This window comes from Colius striatus, unplaced genomic scaffold (genome assembly GCF_028858725.1).
Source record: "Colius striatus isolate bColStr4 unplaced genomic scaffold, bColStr4.1.hap1 scaffold_45, whole genome shotgun sequence".
NCBI lineage: Eukaryota > Metazoa > Chordata > Aves > Coliiformes > Coliidae > Colius > Colius striatus.
Window position 1 is genome coordinate 687,896 of NW_026908526.1, and position 15,024 is coordinate 702,919.

Here is a 15,024-nt window from a genome sequence, read left to right on the forward strand (position 1 = left end):
CTTGGCACTGCAACAGTGCTCCATGAAATGACAGCACATCAGGGCACTGCAGCGGGGTTCTGTGACATCACATCACCACTGGGCACTGACACAGTGCTCTGTGACATTAAAAGATGTAGAATCATAGAATCATAGAATAATAGACTGGTAGGGGTTGGAAGGGACCTTTAGAGATCATCTAGTGCAACCCCCTAGCAGAAGCAGGGTCACCTAGATCAGGTGGCATAGGAACATGTCCAGGAGGGTCTTGAAGACCTCGAAGGAAGGAGCCTCCACAACTCCTCTGGGCAGCCTGTTCCACTGCCCTGTCACTCTCATGTTGGAGGCCTGTGGCCAGTGGGGTTCCACAGGGATGGGTTCTGGGGCCAGTCTTGTTCAACACCTTCATCGAGGACCTGGATGAGGGGACAGAGGGACCCTCAGTGAGCTCCCTGATGGCACCAAACTGGGAGCACTGGCTGACTCCCCAGAGGCTGTGCTGCCAGTCAGTGAGAGCTGGACAGGCTGAGAGTTGGGCAGAGAGGAACCTGCTGAGGGTCACCAGGAGTAAGGGCAGAGTCCCCAGCTCCAGAGAGACAGGGAACGGCTGGAGAGAGGCAACACGGGGCTACTGAGATGCTGAGGGGATGGAACATGTGTGTGAGGAGGAAAAGCTGCGGGCCCTGGGGCTGTTTAGGTAAGAGGAGACTGCAGGGGGTTCTCATTAATACTGACAAATATGTCACTGGTGGGTGTCAGGGGGCTGGGGCAGCACTTTTGTTCTGTTGTATCCAGTTACAGGACAAGGGCTGATGGAAAGAAGCTGCAACACAAAATGTGCCATTGAAACATGAGCAAAAGCTATTTCCCTGCTGAGGTGAGGGAGCCCTGGCCCGGGCTGCCCAGGGAGGCTGCGGAGGCTCCTTCTCGGCAGGTTTCCAAGCCCAGCTGGACACGCTCCTGTGTGACCTGATCTAGGTGGGACCCGCCTGAGATGGGGGTTGGGCTGGATGAGCTTTAGGGGTCCCTTCCAACTGCCACCGTTCTGTGACTCTTTTTAGTGACGGCCCTTCCAGCTGCCACCCTCGGGCGATTCTTACGCCTGTGCCCAGAGGTGATGAAGCTGCGGGGCGGGAGCGGGAGCGGGAGCAGCGGCAGCCGCGGGACAGGCGCCGTTTCCCCGCGGCCGCCCCGCGGACTCCATTTCCCGTCAGCGCCCGCGCCTCGCTGTCGCGCAAAGCCGCCGGCGGCAGCCGCGGTGCCTGCCGGGAGTCGTAGTCCCAGCGTGCCCCGCGCGGAGCCCGCGCCGCCGCCCCGCTCGCGCCGCCGCTCGCGCTGCCGGGGTCTCTCAGCGCGGGGGCGGCGCCGGCGGCTGCTCCCGGGGGTCCCGGCGGAGGCGGCTCCGGCCGTGTCGGGCGAGGAGGAGGCGGCCGAGCTCCCCACGGCTGCGCGCCGGGCGGCGAGCGAGCGCAGGATGGGGGGCGCGTGGCCGGCGGTGAGCGCGGGCCGCGGCCGGGCCGGGGGGCGGCGGGAGGGCGGCGGGGAGGGGGCTCCGCAGCGGGCCGGGGGTGTCCGGTGAGGCGGGGCCGGGCGGAGGCGGCGGCGGGCCCGGGGCGGGCGGCGAGGCCCCGGGAGCCCGAGAGCCGCCCGCGGGCGCCGGTGGGGGGGAGGCGGCCGAACGCGGCTCCGCGGCGGCTCCTCGGGCCCCGGCGGCGGCGCGGAGCGGGGCGGGGGGAGGCGGGGCCGCGCCGTCCCTCCGTGCCGCGGGGGAAAGCGGGAGCGGGGCCCGGGCCCGGCGGGGGCTGCCGCCCGCGGCCCGCCCCGGCGCTGCCCCGCTCCGCTCTTCTGTTCGGGGTTTGACCCGCTCCCGCTTCCCCGCCGCCGCCTCCCGCTGCAGCCGGGCAGCCGCGGCGGAGCGGGACGAGCCCCGGGCAGCCGGGAACGACCGGGCTGGGCCCCGTTCTGCGGCGGGGAGTCCCGGGGGAGGCGGCCCCGGCGCTGGCAGCTGCCTGGGACTCGCTTCGCTCACCCCAAACACTGTGTGTCCCGCTCTTTCCCCGCCCCACCCCGCGTTATTTCCTTCGCGCTGTTGTCTTTAAACGCTGCTTGATGCGGTCCCATGGCGGGGGAGGGGGAGGAAGTTCAGCCCCAGAGAGGGGTGACAACAGCTGAAAGGGCTCCTGGAGCCCTCCTGGAATCGCATCGGTAGTGCCGGGTCCCTCTCTCCAGCAGCTGACTTGGGGATTTCTTCTGAAGCCACCTCTCTGGAGGGGATGGTGGCTGCAGCTCAGGAGGGAGCCACGGGGCTGTGGGGCGGCTGCCTCTGGCCTGGCTTCCTTTTGGGACGGGAGGTTGCAACTTTGGCTCAGTGTCTCTGCTGCCACTTCTCCCTCACGGGTGGTGTGAGCACGTCTGGGGGCAGCAAACACACAACTGTGGTGAAAAGTTGGAAGCCCCACGGGTTGTCATATAAGTCGGGTGTTTTCAGTGATATAAAGGGCTTTGGATTCCCTAAAGGAAGCCCCGTGAGGGCCATCAGTGGGAGGGGGCTCTTGGTCAGTGCTGTCTGCTCCTTGGGTTCATGTGGTGGGCACAGCTCTTTGTTCCTCTTCATGCTGGTTCAGTTTGATGTGTCCTACCTCTTTCTGTGCTGCTACCCTCTGAACTCCCTCCACTGGGGTTTTATCTGTACTTGCAAGTCTAATTCTCCCTTTTTGTTGCTTGTAGCACACGGGAAGGTGACAAAAGGAGTTGTGTTGGTGATTTGTTCGGTAGGTGCAAGGCTTTGTGCTCTCACTGGGTGTTGTCAGCACCCTCCTGCTCAGAGCCATCCCCTTCCCCTAAACCACACACCATCAGTCACAGAAACAGCCCCCAGCAGAGGCACTTCCCAAACCAGCCTCTTGCAAAAACCAAGGTGCTCACAGAAAGAGGAGAAGCCGGGAGGGTTTGGAAACATCTGGGGGTAAACTTTGTGAGTCCCTGTGCAGTGTTCCAGCTGGAGCTGTGAAAACCTTCTCCAAGCCTCATTCCACTGGGGTGTCTGACTGTCCCCAGCCCCTTTCTCTTGATGATCTGAGTTGAGAGCCTTGTCCTCCTTTAGGAGACAGCCAGATCCTGCAGGTTGCTGGTTGTTGACCTGCTCTGTGTTTGTGTTTCAGGGGCCCTGTGGGCGGTGGTGGAAGCGGCCAGCGCCGGCGCCTCGGTTCTCTGCCTGTGTGAGAAGGGAGATGCCAAGGTCACGGAAGAGACAGGCAAGATGTCCAAGAAGGAAAAAGAAATGAAAACAGGTGAGACCCATCCCCAAAGAGATTGTTTCCTTTTCATCCACTGTTGTGTTTCAGGCTCCCGTTGGGCAGCTGGTGTGAATGGGCAAGGGCACAGAGAGCAGGGCTGTGCCTGGTGTAAGAAATGCTTCATTCTTCCCAGAAAGCCCAGTTTTAACCCAAATCCTGCTGCTGAAGCGTCACTAATGAGCTTCAGCTTCCCAGCTGGATGCATTCAGTCATCCAGGGTGGGCAAGAAGACCAAGGGCATCCTGGCCTGGATAAGGAACAGTGTTGTCAGCAGGAGCAGGGAGCTGATCATTGCCCTGGACTCGCCTTTGGTGAGGCTGCACCTCCAATGCTGGGCTCAGTTCAGGGCCCCTGTCTACAAGAAGGACATGGAGGTGCTGGAGAGGATCCAGAGGCAGCTACCAAGCCAGGAAAGGATTTGGAGCACATCTCAGATGAGGAAGGGCTGAGGGGTCTGGGGCTTTCTACAACTACTTGAAGCTGCAGCGAGGTGGGGGTCAATCTGTTCTCCCTGGTAACAAGCAACAGAACAAGAGGAAACAGCCTCAAGTTGTGCTAGGGGAGATTCAGGCTGGATGTGAGGAGGAATTTCTTTGCTGACAGGGTTGTCAGGCCCTGGAGGGGTTTCAGAGTCAGGTGGGTGTTGCACTGAGGGAAATGGACTGGTGGGTGATGGGGCTGGGACAGAGGCTGCACTCCAAGAGCTGAAAGGTCTCTCCCAGCTGAAATGATCCTGTGATCCTGTGATGCCTGTGAAGTGATGTGGCTGTGTTGGGCTGTGTGGGGCTCTGCAGGGAAGGCCACGTCCAGCCGTGACTGTGGCAGCTGGAGGCAGGGCCTGGCTGCCCCCCACAGAGTCACAGAATGATGGGGCTTGTCAGGAACCTTTAGAGATCTTTCAGCCCAACCCCCTGCTAAAGCAGGTTCTGCTTGGTCAGGGGCACAGGAACGTGTGCAGGTGGGTTTGGAAACCTGCCGAGAAGGAGCCTCCACACCCTCCCTGGGCAGCCTGGGCCAGGGCTCCCTCACATTAACAGGGAAATATGTTCCTTGTGTTTACATGGAAGCTCCTCCTAAAGCCCACAGGGGATACTTGCAGCAGCTTTTCACAGAAGGCAGTGTTTGCCCATGGGATAGAAAGCAGGGGAATCTGGGGCACTTGTGGCAGGTTCTGTCCCTTCCCTGCCCCTCTGGCCATGTGGCAGGATGGAGCTCAACCCAGACGGCACTGTTGGGAAGCTGGAGCACGGCCTGGGCAGCAGCTTCCTTGAGGAGCAGCTCTTGACGAAGAACTCCTACCCCTGGAGTGCCCCAACCAGCTGGCCCAGACCTCAGTCTCGCCACTGCTGGGGCTTTTGCTGTGTGTTTATTTCCCTTCCAGGCTTCACTCCCCTGCTGTGTCTGCCTTTTCCTCCCTGCCCTCTTTTCCGCCTGGTTCTGTGTTCTTCCATCCCCTCTGTGGGTTCAAGTCTGTTTCTGGTTTTAATAAAGATGTATTTTGTAGCTAATGAGACCGTCTGTAATTCAATGAGTATCAAAGAATCACGGCATGGTGGGGTTGGAAGGGACCTGTAGAGATCATCCAGCCCAACTCCCCTGCAGAAGCAGGTCCCACCTAGATCAGGTCACACGGGAACAGTGTCCAGGTGGGTCTTGAAGAGCTCCAAGGAAGGAGCCTCCACACCCTCCCTGCGCAGCCTGGGCCAGGGCTCCCTCTCCAGCAGGTCATCCCCAGCCTGTCCTGGTGCAGGGGGTTGTTCCTCCCCAGCTGCAGGACTCTGCCCTTGTCCCTGTTGAACCTCAGGAGGTTCCTCTCTGCCCAACTCTCCAGCTGATTGAGATCCTGCTGAATGGCAGCACAGCCTCTGGGGAATCAGCCAGTGCTCCCAGTTTGGTGCCAGCAGGGAACTTGCTGAGGGTCCCTCTGTCCCCTCATCCAGGTGGTTGATGAAGATGTTGAACAAGACTGGCCCCAGAACCCACCCCTGTGGAACTCCACTGGCCACAGGCCTCCAACTCGACTCTGTGCCATTGATCAGCACTCTGGGGCATCACCACTCCTCCCCCAGCTCTTGTGACCAGCCTCAAGATTTTTGGGTATCTACTGGGCTTTTTCCAGCAACTGGTGGCACTGGTGCAGTTCAAGGGTGACACGGGCCAAGACCCTCTTGTCATCTGGGGTCTAGATCGTGTCAGGGATGATGCCACCAAAGAACTTACACACAAACACGCTCGCTCTGTGAAACGGGGAGAGCAGAGTGTGAGGAGAGCACAGCCTGGGCACGAGGAGCAGCCCCCTGCCAGCCTGGCACGCAACCTGTTGATGAAGTTGCCCAAGTTGTTGAGCAGCTGCAGGTTGTTGTTGAGCAGGAGGTGTTTCCAGAGCTTCCCCTGTACCTGCCAGGGCCAGGGCCAGTCAGCTTTGGGCTGGACCCGCTGCTGCCCAAAGCCTGGCCAGTGAGTGATGGAGGTAAGGCCTCTGTGATGGACGGACTGGAGAAGGGGAAGAAGCTGCTGTAGCAGAAGGGAGTGAGAAAGTGGGAACAACATGTCAGGGGTGCCTCTATGTGGGTGTGAGGTGACATCCCTGCAGTGTCCCCCATGGCCGTGGGGCTCAGTGTGGAGCATCCGTGTGCAGCGAGGCCGTCCCAGGGGCCAGGAGCTGCGATTGGCGTCACTGCGAGGCCGAAGGAGTAGCCCCGGCAGGAGCAGTGGGGCTGGGGGTGTGTCGGGGCCCCGCGGGGCTGTGCCTGGGCTGGGTGCCAGGAGGAAACCTCAGGCTTCCTGGCCGGGCGCTGTGGGGGAAGCGCAGCGAGTGCTGCGAGGCCGCGGGGGCTGCGGTTTGTGCAGCTGCAGCTGCAGCTCCCGATGCATCTGCCTGCAGGGAACAACGACCCCTGGGGGACACGGGGACAGTTGGGGACACGCTGGGGCCTCTCCTGCTGCCGGGCTGGGGACGTGTCCCAGCGCGGCTCCTGCCGGGGCCCTGTCCTGAGGCTCTCCAGGAGGGATGTTCCTGCAGGCCAGGGCTGCAGCTCTGCCCCCAGCCCAGGGCTGTCCCACAGGGGCTGCAGCAGGGCAGGGGCTGTTCCCTTTCCACCCCGACACAGACCCAGTGCAGCCCCACAGCTCGGGGGCTGCTGGACACTGCCCTCATGGGTTCTCTGATGAGTGTAGCCCTGGGGATGCTCAGTGCTCCCAGTGCTCCAAGTGCTGGGGAGAAAAGGGACCCTCAGACTGCCCCAGGGACAGCCCAGGATGGGGAGGACTGTCCCTCAGGTGCCTTTACCTCTGGCTGGGCAGGAGGGACCCCAGAGCTGTAGTCTGGAGCTCGGTGCTCTCCTGACCAGCCCCGTGTTGGCGTTTCAGGGGCTGCAGAGTTGAGGCTGGTGGATGGCGGCAGCCGCTGCGCTGGGAGAGTGGAGGTGGAACACGAGGGACAGTGGGGAACTGTCTGTAGTGTCAACTGGGACTTGAAAGATGCTGCAGTGGTTTGCAAGCAGCTGGGATGTGGGTCTGCTGTTCAAGCTTTTCGGCACGGAAATTTCGGTCCAGGATCTGGCCCCATTTGGTTGATTGATATTCAGTGTCGTGGCTCCGAGCCTGCCCTGTCCAACTGTACACACAGCGGATGGGGTGAGAACAACTGTGTTCACAGCATGGACGCTGGGGTGAGCTGTTCAGGTAAGAGGCCAGAAAGGGACCTGGCTGTGCCCTCCAGGAGCAATGAGTGTGTGTGAGAGCAGGGTCCAGGCTGGCTGGTCACACTGCCAAGCTGCAGCTGGTGTTGCTGGTGTCTCCAGTCCCGACAAAGGGCAATAGGAACCCAGCCCAGGTTCTCACCACAAACCTGGACCCTGAGTTTGCTCAGCCCACTCTCAGTCGGTGCCTGGCCTACCTCCTCCCTGCCCCATTGTGTCTCAGTTCCCATCTTCCTCCTCCCACTAAGCCAGGAGCAGTCTGGCATTGCCACGGGCCAGGTCCCACCATGCCAGAGGCACCCACAGCCCTGGGGAACAGCAGGAGACAACAAGGGACTTTGGGGCTATTGGCACCTTATTCCTCTGCCAGTGTGACCCTCTGAGCTGCATCCCACAGAAACACATGCCATGCAGTTGGGGTGACCTGTTGCTGCACCTTTCCTGCCTACCCCAGCCCCAGCTGCCCTGTGCCACAGGAGCTTTGCCAGCACTTGCACTGTCCTCAGTGCCCGTCCTTACCCTGGGAGCTGTTGCAGCCCAGAACTGTTCCTGGTGTGTTTGTGACAGCGGCATCCACTGGGAGCTGCTGCAGAGCTTGTGGGGCGCTTTGTGGCCTCCTTGGAGATGAGGTGGGATGAGGGCAGGTAACTGCCAGCAGGCTCTGGGAACTCACAGGGGATTTGTCTGCTCTAGGGTTTGTCCGGCTGGTCGGAGGGGACAACGACTGCTCAGGACACGTGGAGATCCATGATGGGGAGAAGTGGAAAAGTGTCCGTGCCTCAGCCTTTGGTGCCAGAGCTGCTGCTGTGGTCTGCAGGGAGCTGCAGTGTGGGGCAGCCCTGAACATCCAAGGGGCAGCTCGTGATGGAGCCAGCACCGGTGCCATGTGGGACAGAGAGCTGCAGTGTGCAGGGAATGAACCCTTCCTCCAGTTGTGCCCCAGGGAGACCCCCAGAGACCAGCTCTGCAGCCCCAGAGCTGCTACTTGGCTCAGCTGCACACGTAAGGACTCTCACTGGGGTGTAAAACACCAAGGATGTGCTGGGGACAGGGCAGCGGGGCAGGGACCGTGCTGGGCCTGAGGACAGAGGGGCTGATGTGGGGTCTGCAGCCCCACAATGATGCGGGAAGAGGTGGAGGAGGAGGATGGCAGCTCTCCTCCATTTGACCTCTCCCCAGCTCCTGAAGGAGCCAGAGCACAAGTCCATCCCCTTCCATTGTTCTCTGTCTCTGTGCTTGCAGGGTTCAGGCTGGTGAACGGCAGCACGGCATGCGAGGGGAGGGTGGAGCTGCATGTGCAGGGGACCTGGGGCAGCCTCTGTGCCTCCCGCTGGCACCTCTCCGACGCCCACGTCCTCTGTGGCCGCCTGGGCTGTGGCTTTGCCGTGTCCCTTCCCAGAGGAGGGAGTTTTGGGAGAGGAACAGGCCCCGTCTGGAGAGACTCCTTCCGCTGCAGTGGGACTGAAGCCCACCTGGGACAGTGCCCAGTGACTGTGCTGGGGGCCTCTCCGTGCTCCCATGAGGATGCTGCTGCTGTCGTCTGCTCAGGTGAGGGCTGGCAAACCCTGGATTCGCTCCTTTGTCTCCTGGCATGACAGCAGGCCAAGGCAGGGGACCTGGGGCAGGCCCAGGCTGCACTTCCCCCTGCAGAAGCCCTGAGGGCTGCAGAGAGACGTTGTCCCTGCCCCCCAGGGCAGCCCCAAGGGCCACCTCCAGGCTCAGGCTCCTCTGATGTCCCCCGGGGCGCTGGGTGCGGGACAGGGCTGTGGGGCTCATCCCACCCCTCTGGCTGCAGACAGCCCTGTCCCAGCAACACAGAAATAGCCCCAGGCATGATCTCAGCCCCACGGGGTTGCCTGGCTGCCCCCAGCAGCAGCAGCAGAGCAGGGGGTGAGGCACAGAGCCAGGCTGGGGCTTCTGGTAAGCAGCAGCCCCAAAGCTGTCCTTTCTGCTGGGGCAGACTCCTCAGCTCTGCTCCATGCCAGGGACACTGGCTTCCAGGTCCCATCTCCAGCAGAGAACCAACGGTTTAGGTTGGAAAAGGCCTTGAAGCTGCTGCAGTCCCCGCCCTGCCCTCACCCTGCCAAACCCACCACTGACCCAGCACCTCAGCTCCAATCTCAACCTGCTCTAGGGAAGCCTGAGCCTGTTTTCTCCTGTCTTGTCATTCATTAGTTAGGTTGGAGCTGGGGCAGAACTTTTTCTATGAGAGGGGTGTGAGCCCCTGTGCCAGGCTGCCCAGGGAGTTGGGGCAGTGCCCAGCCCTGAAGGGATCCCAAAGCCGTGGGGCTGAGGTGCTGAGGGCCGTGGGTCAGTGCTGGACTGGGCAGGGTGAGGGCAGGACTGGGGCTGCAGCAGCTTCAGGGGCTTTTCCCGTCAGCCCAAAGGGTTGTGTGAGTCCATGATTGGTGATTCCACGACTCCCCAGGCCCTGCTGGCTCCGGGTCCCTGCGGCTGGTGGGGGGAGGGAGCCGGTGCGCCGGGCGAGTGGAGATCTTCCAGCGCGGGACGTGGGGCAGAGTCCTGTCTGAGCAGTGGGACGTGGCAGAGGCCCGTGTGGCGTGTCGGCAGCTGCGGTGCGGAGAGGCAGAGACGGCCTACAAGCCGCCCAAGGCCGAGCGAGGGCCGGGCCCCGTGGGGCTGCGAGGGGTGCGGTGCCAGGGGCACGAGGCCCAGCTGAGCCTCTGCAACGTCTCCTGGCCGGCAGCGGGGGTCATGGAGGACGTGGGGGTGGTTTGCCAGGGTGAGTGTCCCCACAGGCCCCCCGGGGCACAGGGTGGGTGGGCAGTCGGCCCCCGCCGCCATCTGTGCTCCGTCCCCGCCACAGGGAGCCGGCTCGTGCGGCTGGCGAACGGGCCCGGGCGCTGCGCCGGGAGAGTGGAGATCTACTCCCAGGGCAGCTGGGGCAGCGTCTGCGACGACAGCTGGGACCTGCCCAATGCCGCCGTCGTGTGCCGGCAGCTGGGCTGCGGAGAGGCCGTGGAGGCGCCGGGCTCTGCCGCCTTTGGGGAGGGCTCCGGGCACATCTGGCTGGATGGCGTCAACTGCTCCGGGGCCGAAGCCGCTCTCTGGGACTGCCCGGCCGGGCCCTGGGGGCGGCACGACTGCGGGCACAAAGAGGACGCCGGAGCCGTCTGCTCAGGTGTGTGGCGGGAGCCCAGGGCCCAGGGCACAAACTGTTCCTGGCTGCCTCTGAGCTCCTGCCCCAGCCCAGCCCAGGGACGGCCACGCAGGGTCCCCTCCGTGCCCCGGGCTCCCTGTGCTGCTCCGCCATGGCCCAGGGCAGGGCCGTGTGTCCATCACAGACGTGTCTGTGCCGGTGGCTGCAAAGGGGCACTTTGCCCGGCTGAGCGGCTGGGGGGAGCTGGGCTGTCCCTGCTCCCAGAGCCCCAGACCAGCCCCTTCCCCTCTGGGGCCTTTCCTCCCAGAGTTCACGGCTCTGAGGCTGGAGAACAGCGACGGCTGCTCCGGCCGCCTGCAGGTTTTCTACAACGGGACGTGGGGCAGCGTTTGCTCCAACTCCATGACCCCCAAAACGGTGTCACTGGCGTGCGAGGAGCTGGGCTGCGGGAAGGAAGGGACTCTGGATACACAAGGGCCACGGGGCAGACTGTCTGGCCCCGCCTGGCTGGACCGTGTGGAGTGTGAGGAGAGACACGGCTCCTTCTGGCTGTGTCCCTCCGATCCCTGGAACCCGCGGTCGTGCGACGAGCTGCGAGATGTGACCCACATCACCTGCCGTGGTAATTCTGAGCTGCACGGGCACCAGCATCCACCCAGCAATTCCTCCCTGCTGGCTGGGATCAGCACTGGGGTGGCAGCAGGAGCAGGGCAGGGATTGTCCCCTGTGCTGGGCTCTGGTGAGGCTGCAGCTCGAGGGATGTGTTCAGTATTGGGCCCCTCACTCACTGCCAGAGGGACACTGAGGGGCTGCAGCGTGGCCAGAGCCGGGCAGAGGAGCACGGAAGGGAGCTGGAGCACAAGGGTGCTGGGGAGGGGCTGAGGGAATCAGGGAGTTGAGCCTGGATAAGAGGAGGCTGAGATGAGACAGGAGTAGTCTGTGCAAAACCCTGCCAGGAGATGGAGTGATGTTAGGGTCGGTCTCTTCTCTCCAGTAATGAGTGACAGGACAAGAGGAAAAAGACTCAAGTTGCCCCAGGGGAGGTTGAGATTGGAGCTGAGGCAGAACTTTTTCCCTGAGAGGCTTGTCAGCCCCTGTACCAGGCTGCCCAGGGAGGTGGGGGAGTCCTCATCTCTGGAGGGATCCCAAAGCTGAGGTGCTGAGGGCCGTGTGTCAGTGGTGGGATGGGCAGGGTAAGGGGAGGACTGGGACTCCAGCAGCCTCAGGGGCTTTTCCTACCCAAATGATTCCATGACTCCATGATTCTCTGATCTCCTTCTGCAGGGACACGGCCCAAAATGACCCCAACCCCGGGCTCTGCGTGCCCCAACGCCACGAGCTGCACAGGTAGGGAGCTGCTCCTCTGCTGCCCCTCTGGCCTGGCAGGGCTGTGCCCACCGTCCTGCTGCCCCAGCAGCTCTCTGCCTCCTGCAGACAGGGAGAGGATCCGCGCCGTGGGAGGAGAGGACGGCTGCTCGGGCCGGGTGGAGCTGTGGCACCGCGGCTCCTGGGGGACGGTGTGCAACGACGCGTGGGACGTGCAGGATGCCGAGGTGGCCTGCAGGCAGCTGGGCTGTGGGCCCGCCATGGCCGCCCTGCCTGAGGCTGCCTTTGGGGAGGGCACGGGCCCCATCTGGCTGGAGCAGGTGGAGTGTCAGGGCACAGAGGCGGCTCTGCAGCACTGCTGGGCCTGGCCCGGGGACCGCGGGCTCTGCCGGCACAAGGAGGATGCGGCCGTGCGCTGCGCGGGTGAGTGCAGGGGCTGCAGCTCTGCCCGGGGCACTGCATGGAGCTGGGGCAGGTCCCATCCTGCCCTCAGAGCTCTGGAGAGCGAGGCTGTTCCTGCAGAGCATGGCAGCCTGGTCCCATGTGGGCAGCAGCTTCTGCGGGGCTGGATGTCCTCCAGCTGCTGCCCGGCCAGGCTGTGCAGCCCCAGGGGCACTTCTGGACCTTGGAGTCCTGGTTGATAAACTGAACATGAGCCAGCAACATGCCCTCGTGGGCAAGAAGGCCAATGGTATCCTGAGGGCATCAGGAAGAGGGTGGGCAGCAGGTCGAGAGAGATTCTACTCCCCCTCTGCTCTGCCATATCTGGTGGGGCGTCATCTGGAGTCCTATGTCCAGTTCTGGGCACCCCAGCTGCAGAGGGACAGGGAGCTGCTGGAGAGAGGCCAGTGCAGGGCCAGCAAGATGATCTGGGGACTGGAATATCTTCCTTATGAGGAAAGGCTGTGGGGCCTGGGGCTGTTTAGTCTGCAGGAGGCTTCGGGGAGATCTCATTAACACTGACAAGTACCTAAAGGGTGGGTGTCAGGGGGATGGGGTGACATTTTTTCTGCAATGTCCAGTCACAGGACAAGGGGTAATGGACAAAAGCTGCAAAACAAAAAGCTCCACTAAAACACAAAGAGAAGCTCTTACACTATTAATGTGAGGGAACCCTGGCCCAGGCTGCCCAAGGAGGGTGTGGAGGCTCCTTCTCCAAGCCCACCTGGTCACGTTCCTCTGCCCCCTGAGCGAGGGGAACCTGCTGTAGCAGGATGTGAGCTGGATGAGCTCTGGAAATCCATTCCAACCCCCACTATCCAATGAGTCTCTGAACTCCCAGGCTGCTGGTGCTGCCCTGGCCAAGGCCCAGAGCAGGGCCCTGGGCTCTGTCGCAGCCCCCTGAGCAGCCCTGTGGAAGGGGTGGTTCAGGGGGGCTGTGCCAGGGGTGTCTGCACACACAGGCCAGGTAAGGGTGGAGGCTCCTGGTACCCACGTACCCCCCTCTCAGCTCATCTCTCCTTCTCCTCCTCTGCAGCTGCGTCCGGGACAGCAGCACCGACCCCTCGAGCAGGTGACGTGTCCTTCCCATCAGCAACGAGTCTCCTCGGGGCAGGGCTGTGACCCAGCCAGAGGGAAGGGGATCCTCACTGGGGGTGAAACTCCCAAGAGGAGGCAGCGGGTTATGGGTGCCGGGGGTGGGGAGGGCTGTGAGTTGCCCACAGTATGATGGGGGTCAGGGCTGGGTGCTCCAGCCCCCCACTGCTCCTTGGCCTGGTGCTTCCCTCTGTGTGTCGCTGCCTGTGCAGATCCCACTCGGGGCCGCCCGACCAGCAGCAGAAGCGTCTCGTTGCCCGTCATCATGTGCATGATCCTGGGAGCCCTTGTCTCCCTGCTGCTGGCCCTCCTGGCCTGGAGAGTGCTCAGCGCCAGGACTGAGCGCAGAGGTGGGTCCTGCCCCACGCTGCCACGGGAAGGTGCCTCTTGGCAGGGCCAGGGCGCTGTGGGGTGTGTGTGTCAGCACAGGCAGAGCTGGGGGCACAGGCGTGTGCTGCTGCTGTGCCACTGACTGCCTGATGATGGGCCAGCAGCAGCCAGGGGAAGAGAGTCCCGACACGGGGGAGTTGGGGATGGGGCCAGAAGTGGCCAGAGCTGGGCTGGGGCAGATGGGCACAGGAGGAATGCAGGGCAGCAGGGTCCATTCCCGTGGTGTCAGGCCCCAGGCTGCTCCTCTGCCCAGCCCTCAGCTCCCCGTGGCAGTGCAGGGGCTGTGCTGTGGATCCATGGGGCAGAGAGGGGGCAGCTGCAGAGGGGAGGGAAGGTGGGAGCTGCCTGTCCGTGAGCCAGAGCGGCCTCTATCCACAGGCTCCCAGACAGCCCTGGAGCCCTTCCCTGAGGCCGTGTACCAGGAGATCGGTTATAGCCCTGTGTGGGAGGAGCAGGCGAGATTCAGCCCATCAGGTGGGTCTGGGTCCATCCCTGGGCACTCTGTCCCCTGGTCCCCACCTGCAGCTGACTCCCTGCAGCCCCCAGGCCCAAGGTCCCTGCAGCAATGTGGGGAGAACAGAGACGTCCTGGCCCAGGACAGAAGCTTCCTCCCCATCAGCTCTGCCCACCCCAGCTGGGTTTGTCCCAGGGCAGAGGGTCAGTCCTGGGCCCTCCTCCCCACTCAGCCCTGGCTTTGTGGGTCCCCTCTCCAGGCTCCTATTTGGAGGGGTCCCTGACCAAACTGCAGCTCCATCACATGGACAGCGAGGAGGAAGATGGTCTGGGGTCAGCACGAGGTAGTGGGGGGCAGGAAGGGGTTGATGTCTCATCCCTGCAGACTCGAGATGGACAGTGGTGCCCCTGAGTGCCACCATCAGAGTTGGGGAGCAGATGGGGATCTCCTGTGCCGCTGTAGCCACCAGTGTCTGAGCCCCGTGTCCCTGTGCTTCCTCCCGTCCTCTTCTCTGCACTATGCATCTTCTCAACAACCTCGGCTCCTTTCTGCTTCCAGATGTCCCTGTCCTGCCCAGAGGTGGCCCAGCAGATGGCTATGATGATGCCAGGGAGGTTTCTGACCCTGGGGAGGACCTTGTGTTTGGGCACAGAGGCTGGGAAGTGCCCAGGGCAGCGGAGGAGGGAGCAGGGCCCAGGGACGCACCTGGAGGTGAGGGGATGGGGATGAGAATGAGGGACAGGGCTCAGCATCTCTGAAGTGGTGAGGAGAAGGAAGGAAGGAGATGTCCAAATGTGCTACAGCCTGCCTTGCTGCTTTGCAGAGACAAAGCTGTGCTCCCAGAGCAGTGCCGGGGCCCCTGGAGCTGAGGGAGATGCCCAGTGCCTGTGCCCAGAGAGCTGGAGCTACGACGATGCCCAAGAGGTGTCCCTGGCACATCCCCCTGAGGACAGCGAGGCCGTGACACCGCAGCTCAGGGCACAAGGGTGGCCCATCCCCGGGCCAGGAGAGCCCGTCACTGCCGCGGGGCTGGGAGCAGCTGGGAGGGAGGAGGGAGCTGTGCGGCTGGGAGAGCCCTGAGCTCCAGGGAGCCCTCGGCCCTTGCCAGCCATTTCCTCTGCCTTCAGTGTCCTGTGTTCAGGCTGTGCCTCCTCTTTGTTCTGATTAAAATCCCTTGGGGGTCTGGGCCAGAGCTGGTGCCAGGCTGCCCAAGGGTCAAGG

The 15,024-nt window shown here is 62.9% G+C and overlaps 1 protein-coding gene and 1 long non-coding RNA gene across 2 annotated transcripts in view; both read left to right on the forward strand.

The window, feature by feature from the left end:
- Positions 1–14,214, forward strand: part of LOC133629440 (scavenger receptor cysteine-rich type 1 protein M130-like) — a 188,964-nt gene extending 174,750 nt beyond the window's left edge. The window contains exons 5-16 of the mRNA XM_062020072.1: positions 6,645–6,959; positions 7,670–7,855; positions 8,219–8,524; positions 9,405–9,719; positions 9,804–10,118; positions 10,405–10,719; positions 11,382–11,444; positions 11,532–11,846; positions 12,901–12,936; positions 13,172–13,309; positions 13,728–13,823; positions 14,063–14,214. Of these exons, the coding sequence (XP_061876056.1) occupies positions 6,645–6,959; positions 7,670–7,855; positions 8,219–8,524; positions 9,405–9,719; positions 9,804–10,118; positions 10,405–10,719; positions 11,382–11,444; positions 11,532–11,846; positions 12,901–12,936; positions 13,172–13,309; positions 13,728–13,823; positions 14,063–14,214 (2,552 nt within the window). The remainder of the gene's footprint in view (positions 1–6,644; positions 6,960–7,669; positions 7,856–8,218; positions 8,525–9,404; positions 9,720–9,803; positions 10,119–10,404; positions 10,720–11,381; positions 11,445–11,531; positions 11,847–12,900; positions 12,937–13,171; positions 13,310–13,727; positions 13,824–14,062) is intronic.
- On the forward strand, positions 1,286–4,778 carry LOC133629435 (uncharacterized). The gene is made up of 3 exons (XR_009821028.1): positions 1,286–1,474; positions 2,707–2,750; positions 3,141–4,778. It is a non-coding gene; the product is annotated as an uncharacterized LOC133629435 (long non-coding RNA).
- Positions 14,215–15,024: the final 810 nt, after the last annotated feature.